The 7915-nt window shown below is 26.4% G+C and overlaps 1 protein-coding gene across 1 annotated transcript; it reads right to left on the reverse strand.

Moving 5' to 3' along the window:
* Window positions 1-6922: 6922 nt before the first annotated feature.
* LOC101500375 (transcription factor bHLH148-like) lies at window positions 6923-7909 on the reverse strand. Its single transcript, XM_004508083.4, has one exon. It carries the CDS (start codon window positions 7653-7655, stop codon window positions 7053-7055), a length of 603 nt encoding a protein of 200 aa, XP_004508140.1. The 5' UTR covers window positions 7656-7909; the 3' UTR covers window positions 6923-7052.
* Window positions 7910-7915: the final 6 nt, after the last annotated feature.

The following is a 7915-nucleotide window of genomic DNA, read 5'->3' on the forward strand; positions in this document are numbered from 1 at the left end:
TAGAATGAGCCTTGTGTTCGTGTTTGGTTGCGACGGCGCTGCACTGGTGTGGGTGACAGACTGACGGCAAGAACTTGGGGCGGAGGAGGAGAGAAAGAGATCAGGTGTGGTGGCAGATCATGGTATTATTGTAAAAAACATTAACTTTTAATCCAAGTGTGAAATTTGGTCTTGTACCGTGGAACACATAGTGAGGTGTTGCACCCTAGCAATTGCCATTTATTAATACAAGTAATAGTATTCAAACATAAAAATGAAACACAAACATAATTCATAACATTTTTTATTTGTGTTTTAATATAGAATATTGTAACTGTATTTCATTTTGTGTTCTAATAAAATTATTATAATAATATACAAAAAATATAATACTAGTAGAAAGGATTCTAATTATTTAGTCTATTAGTAAAAACGCACGTTTAGTTTTAATTTTTGATTAATGTCATTATAAAAAGACAGATGTAAATTTATTGTATCATAATTTATTAAGTCTAAATTTTTCTCTACCATAGTATGGAGAATCAACCCTCGCTTTAATTTTTTATTTATTTAAAAAAAAATAATTATTGTTTACTATTAGATAAATTTAGGTATGATAATGGGGCAGATTGGTAGGGAGTTTTGTTTTCCACACCACAACAGACAAATCAAGACAAATCAAGAAAAGCCTACACTAAGCCTCCATTTTTTGTGGGGTTTGAAATTTTGGCATCCATCACCGTATTCGACAAGTTTCTCCACCCTGCATTTGTTTATATACAAAATAATAAATTTAAAAGTGATCTTTATTATTATTAATATAATAAAATTATTATTATTAAGCAATAAAAATATTAAAAATATATTTCCTTTAGATATGAGATTAAAATATATAATATATAAAATACAAGATATAATAAATATGTATATGTATATAAAATTTAAAAATAATTATGATTTTATTATAAAGGCAAGTGCATGGTGGATATCCATACTCTCATACTCGCCTCCATCCCCCGATATTTATTATGAAAAAACTTGTATATGTACCTAGCCAAAGCTAATTCAGGTGGGTATGTTGCAAGTAGTATTGTCATCCATATGTAAATTAATGGATCATAACTAAGGCCGTGGAAAAAATTCGATTATGAGGCATAAATCCAAAATCGAATTCAAAATTATTTTAAATATCTGGTTAAAATCATATGATTATAATTCGATTTATTTATACACCGGTTTAATAACCACTTGTGTTTTATATTTAAATTTGATTTTTATCCACTACCAATATTTGGTGAGAAATATTTTTAAAATATTTATCGAAAAAATTGATTTTTATAAATAACTAATTTTTAAACTATGAATAAATATTTAAAAAAAAAATAATCAAATTTTAACCGATTTTTTTTAAAAAAATCAATTTTAAAATTAAAATTTTCAAAACTGATTGCTTAATTATAAACCGGTTATTTAATCATAACCAATTTTACAATTAATTTTATAACCAATTTTAAACCAAATAATAGATTTGATTATAAATATGAATTCATATATTGATTTTAAAATAAATATGATTTGATTTTAAAAAAAAACCAACCATAAACAGCCCTAATCATAGCCTCTAACTTATATTTGGAGGGTCAAAATATTGATATAAGCACTTGAACCAATGAATGGACAACAATATATATAATTATACTCTCTTCGTCTTATAACCTATGACTCAATTGATTATCGGTGTCATTGAAAAATAGTAAGGAATGTTACATGATAAATCGTAAAGAATTCTTCATTTTAGTATTTTTTCTTTACAAATATGTATATTTTTATAGGATAAATGGAGAGTTTGTTTTTTCTTTAGGAAATTGAGTATTTTGTTTCAGTTTGATTATTATATTCAAAATTTTCTTATCTTTCATGAAGTGGATGTGGTGATATCACTCCTCTATTTTAAATAATTGAATTATTTAATCATTTAATATATATTAAATATATATATATATATATAAATAAAATCTAAAATATTATGTGTATGAAATTATTTTTATTTAATATTAGTATATTATCAATGTCATAAATGCATAATAGAAAATATTGCATTATAAATAATGTAAATATTATTAAATTTTGGGCATAATTAAAAAAAATATTGAAAATTAAAAGAATTATTTATTTTGAGATTTTTTTTAAATAAATCAATTATTATAGGACAAATAATAACATTTTAAGAAAAAAAATCACTTCACTATCATTTATTCACTATTATAAAAAAAAATTGATTACTATCGTAAATAAAATTTAACTATTTTTAAATTATTTAATATTATTATTATTAACATATCATTCATTTAATGAGATAATTAAGTATTTGATGTTAAAGATAATAATTTAGAAATTTGAATTTATATTTTACATAAATTTTAAGTGACTGCATTTAAAAAAATTCTTAATATTCGTAAAAGCAACTTTTTGTTTATAAAAGTGAAAGCGTGACTGAAAAGGAGTGTCATGCTTTAGTGTTAGTGTTTGACGTAAACACATAAAATAAAGATTTATTTAATTTAAGAAAAAATTATAGTAAGTAACATTAAGACACACATCAAAAATTGAATAAAGAAATACGTCTTTAAATTTATATATTCAATTTCTATATATAATTATATAAAAAATCATTTATTTATAGTGTGTGTTACAAGTATTTTTCATAACCATCTTCATTTATAGATATTCCATTAGAAATGAAATACAAATATTCTACCGGCTTATAAAAGGCCATATAGGTAATATTTAATAGAATACATGTGATCAATTATTTTTTTTTAATTTAATATATTTCTATTGTAATTCAATTTGAAAAGAGTAAAATATGCAAGATTCAACACCACGGGAGCTTTGGTCACTTTTAAATGGTGAGATGAATGCTAATGTAACCAGACTAAGTCCACCCGGAAAGAAAAGGCCACATCAAATATCAACAAATTTTATGTGGAGTATGCATGAAACTGTACTAAATTAACCCAACCCCTCTTTTCAAGAAGCCAATTCTTAATGATTCTGACCAGGTTTGTGAAGTGAGGAATACTAGCGTAGACACCGAATAATTATATATATATATATATATATATATATAAAATAAAATAAAAGGAATTGAACTAAATTATATTTAAAATTTTATAAAATTGTATACTTAGAAATATAAGAATCAAATTAATGCAAAATTAATATTTCAAGACATTACTTAACAGAGTACAAAATACTGCACAACACATGGTTATTAGACTCGACACTTATTGAAATTTAAAACAAATTGTAAAGTAATATTTTGATACAAATAAATACAGGCATTTTAATGGTAATAATAATATTTTATAGAAATTTTATTTAAAATATACCTTTCTTTCATTTTTAAATTTTTTTATTTTTAATTAAGTACGTGATTAATTGGTGTATCTTTTTGCCTTGTGATGTCTTTTAATTATCATACTTAAATTTTTTATTTTTAATTAAGTACGTGATTAATTGGTATATCTTTTTGCCTTGTAATGTCTTTTAATTATCATACTTAAATATTTTTATTTTTGTAGGTCTAAATAAACTTAAAAATTAAACAAATGAAAAAATGCATTACCAACAGAAAAAGTAAAATGTTTGATTATTATTTAAATACAAAATAGAAACAAAAGGAAGTAAGAAGTTGATAAGTAAAATATTTTGAAATCTTCTACCAATTTTAATTATCAACTTCTTACTTCCTTGCTCACCTTTGGTTATTGCTACTTGAATGTCATCAAAATATTTATCACCGTCCCTCATTTGCTTACTCTCATTTAATTATTTCATAACCTCATCTAGCTTAAGTGTACCTTTCCCTGTTAACATTGACTATAGTAATTATTTATAAAATCAACTCATTGAAGTTATTAATATGTTAAGATGCACTATCTTTATCATCCATCTTTTACTTCACTTTCATTATTAATCGATTGATTAATAGTGTTGATGCAAACTTACATTCCAACAAATTCTACAATTTATTTGGAGGTATTTCTCTCAAGACAACCACTTTAATTTGTAGAGTAAGTATCAATCGAATCATATTCACAACCTTTTTTGTTTTGTTCTCCACTTTGAATTTTTCATCTCGTTTTTTTTTTTCAACCAAATAGTCTTTGAACATTTGTGCTTTGTCAAAGGAGAATTGTCACAAGGAGAAGTTAATTCTCTCATAAAATATAAATAAGATGAGAACTAATCTCATTTTGAAAGAATGATGTATCGATTGATTGAAACCTTTGATCTAATGAAAATTTCCAAACAAGCGAAGCCACACTCATACAAAAGCAAAATAGTCTCATAATTTTTGAAAGAAAAAATTACAAACCCTTTTAAAGACACACAACTATTCAAGCCCACAATACACACAAAAACAACTCTTATTATTCTTCATACTACTTAATAAGAGACTACAAAAATTTAATCATATTTTTTATTTTATTGGGAGAGTCATGTTACTTATTATTTCAATATGCATTTATCGTTATCTCTTCCTTTTTATATTTTATAACTTATAAATATTTCAAAAAAATCAACACTAAAACCAAAATAAATTATTTGAGATCAACATTTTAATGCGTTAATTGGAGGATTTTCTTTTTTATATCATATTTTTATTCAAAATTCTCCATCGTACTATTGAAATTTATATATCATATATATTTTTTTTTTACCTTAAAGAATGAAAAATTATAAAAGAAAATCATCCTTAATCGGAACTTACAAAAAAAAAAAAGAGGATGGTAAAGAGGATATTGTCGAATGCCAGTTGGGTTGTAAAGGTGGGGACTACAAGTCACATGGCATGTTACTAGGTTAGGTCATTCCTTTGTTTGTGCCCAATAAGTATGTCTTTGGCGCTTTATTGGAAAACTTTGTAGAAAGTGGAGTTCATTCATTTTCCATGACAGAAAAACTTGTATTTTAGTACCATCACATAATAGTAACATCTTACGAGTTTTTTTGTTCTTTTTAAAATATATCTTATAATCTTTTAAAGTTTTTTAAGTTAAATAATTTTTTTTTGTTGTCAAATTAGTCATTTATTATGACTGTAAACGTTATGGTGTTTGTTTTAATCTCAAACATTATTTTAATCATTTTTAATTAAAAAATTTAAAAATTTTACTGTGAGTTTTGTTATTGATTATATGAATAATAAAGTTTTATGTAATTTTATTTTCTGTATTAAAAAAATTTCACGTTTAATTTTAATAACCTTAATATATATCTCACTCGATTATTACAATCAAAACCGCTTAATATACATAATTTTGTTGAAAAACTATAAAAATTTTGAGTTTCAATTTTATTGATTTTAAATTTGAATCATCAGTGTAAATATTTATAAATATAAATGACAAAATTGACATAAAAAGAAATATAAATGACTAATTTATTAAAAAAATAAAATAAATAATTGATATGTTATTTTCATATAATTTAGAAGATAGTTAGATGTAGTTAGCTTTCTTTTTTTAAAGTAAATTATAGAACGAATGGATTGTGCCTCAATACAAAATAGAAAAAATCCTACAATAGATACTTATAAATAAATTTATATTTGTCTCTCTTACCAGTATTGCTTTGTGCTAAACTGATATAAAAACTACTAAATTCTCATGCATCAGCAATAACAGAGTAGATTTCAGAAAAAAAAAAGGTCTAAATACAAAATGACTATGAAATAAACATGCGTGAATGTTAAACTTACTTTGCTCGTTGATCATTTTTATTAGGATTAATTATCACATTATTAATCGTTTGGCCAAGAAATGATTTTTGTAACTTCCTTTCCTTGTACTTTAAGAGAGGCCGTAACATTTTTTAGTACCCAAGACCTATGGCTATAATTAGCACTCCTCAACGGCAACCAATTCATTTTTTTATATAGTACTAGTAATATTCACAACATTATTCACAAATAAATAAATAAATAATAATACTCCATTCACAACATAGACGCTAACTAATTCACACGTGCTTAAAAGAATCACTTTGTAAATAAGGTTAAATGTCCAAGTTTCAAGAATTTAATTAACCCCGTTGTTGGAAGTTGAAATTTGAAAGATACCGTTCCCATTCTCATAAATGTTTAAGACTACTCCTTAAGTTGTTATTTATGAGCAAAAGTGAATTAATGAAATTAGATGTATTTAGTTTAAATTTTTTAAAAAAATATTCGCCTACTTTTGCTTAGTTACTCAGAAATAGAAACAGAAAACGAGAAGGGACTTATACTCAAACATAACTATTAAGCTTAATAATCAAGTAAACTATCGTGACAAATATATGGACTCCTATGAAAGTTTCAAGGTGCATCAGTTATGAGAATCCCTCCTTTTCTTTTTATATATTTTCGTTGAGTTTCTTTTATATATTAAGAAAAGTGGTTGTTGTAATTAATTTGTATGTTTCTTTTATTAAATTGTCTAATATAAATAGATATGTTTAATGTTAATTTTTTTTTATATTTAGAGATAAATTAATAGTAGCATTAATTAAAAGTAAATTTGAATTAAGCATAAATTTGTAAAAAGAACAAAATAAATGCATCTAGTAAGTTACATAAGAGTTTATATTTAGAGGGAGAAAAAAAATCTCAATAAGTGTTTATAATTAGAATCAGAATAAATTTAAAAGAAAATAAATTATTTATCTAAATCTAACTATTGTAACAATAAACACTCTATGGTGGAAGATTAAAGTCCGACAAACAATTGTTTGCATTTGTGTTTTTAAACTCTTTAAAAGCTTAAATACTATTTTTGTAAGTGTCATAGTATTATTTTAAGAATACCAACGGTATAATCTCTATAAGACTTTCTTTCTCACCCATTTCCATTTCGGGTGACCTTCGGTATCATAATTATAAAAACATCGTCGAATATGTTTAGCAACTATAATAATTGTTTATTCAATAATAAGCATGGTAGTAATAATAATTCACAATAATAAAAATAAAAAAATGGACATAAGGCATGGCAAATATTACATACAAGCCCAAAACCAAAAGTGTCTCAGCCGGAACTGGAGCCGACACCGGCGCCGGAAGTAGAAGCCGATAGTAAATTAAAAAGAGCACTCATGGCTCGAACCTGCATCTCAAGCGCAGGTATATAATCAATAGCTTCTTCAAGAATTACCGGTAACGGTTCCTTCTTGCAACCGGGAACCAACCGTCCAAGGAACCTTACTTTCCTCTGCACACTGGGTCCCCCCTTTCCCTTCAACCGAAAAACGTTGACCGTCAATTTCTTGGACCGCGTTGACGGAGAAGCCGTTACCCTCTGTTTCTTCTTCTTCCTAAACTTGAGTTTTAGCCGGCGTGTAAGAATGTCTCGGCTCCATCTAGTCCTCCCTTTAGCCGTAAAGGCGAGTGCTCTATCGGCGGCTTCGCGGACGGCTTTACCTCGGCGTGGCGGGTTGATTCCGGTTAGGGCTTGGCGTAGCTTGGATGAGTAGATTTGTTGTTGAGCTTGTGATTTCCACTTCGGCTGGCGGCTTAGAATCTGATCTTGTTGGTGTTTTTGTTGTGTCTTGTTTTTCCTTTTCTTTCTCTTTGTGTCACGTGAGACGCTCGTGTTTGTTACTAGGTTTGGTATCGTAGATGGCGATGACATTTTATAAGACCCCCCAATTTGAAATTTAATTGAATTATGGTGGTGGAAGATCAAAGGGGTTTTAAAGATTTTTCCTATTGTTTTTTTTTTTTTTTGTGGTTGAAAAAGAAAACGGTGAGTTGGTTAGAGTTAGAAAAATGAAGAAATGAAGGTATTTGAATTGGAAGAGGTGAGTGAAAGAAGGGTGGTGGTGGTAGGTGATTGAATGAGAACGGAACGGGATGAGGTGGGGGTGGGTGAGGTGTCCGTGTCCCTGTAAT

This window comes from Cicer arietinum, chromosome 7 (genome assembly GCF_000331145.2).
Source record: "Cicer arietinum cultivar CDC Frontier isolate Library 1 chromosome 7, Cicar.CDCFrontier_v2.0, whole genome shotgun sequence".
NCBI lineage: Eukaryota > Viridiplantae > Streptophyta > Magnoliopsida > Fabales > Fabaceae > Cicer > Cicer arietinum.

Bases quoted from the DNA above. Each gene is read 5' to 3' on its own strand.
- LOC101500375 (XM_004508083.4), bottom strand. From the start codon at position 7,655: ATGTCATCGCCATCTACGATACCAAACCTAGTAACAAACACGAGCGTC.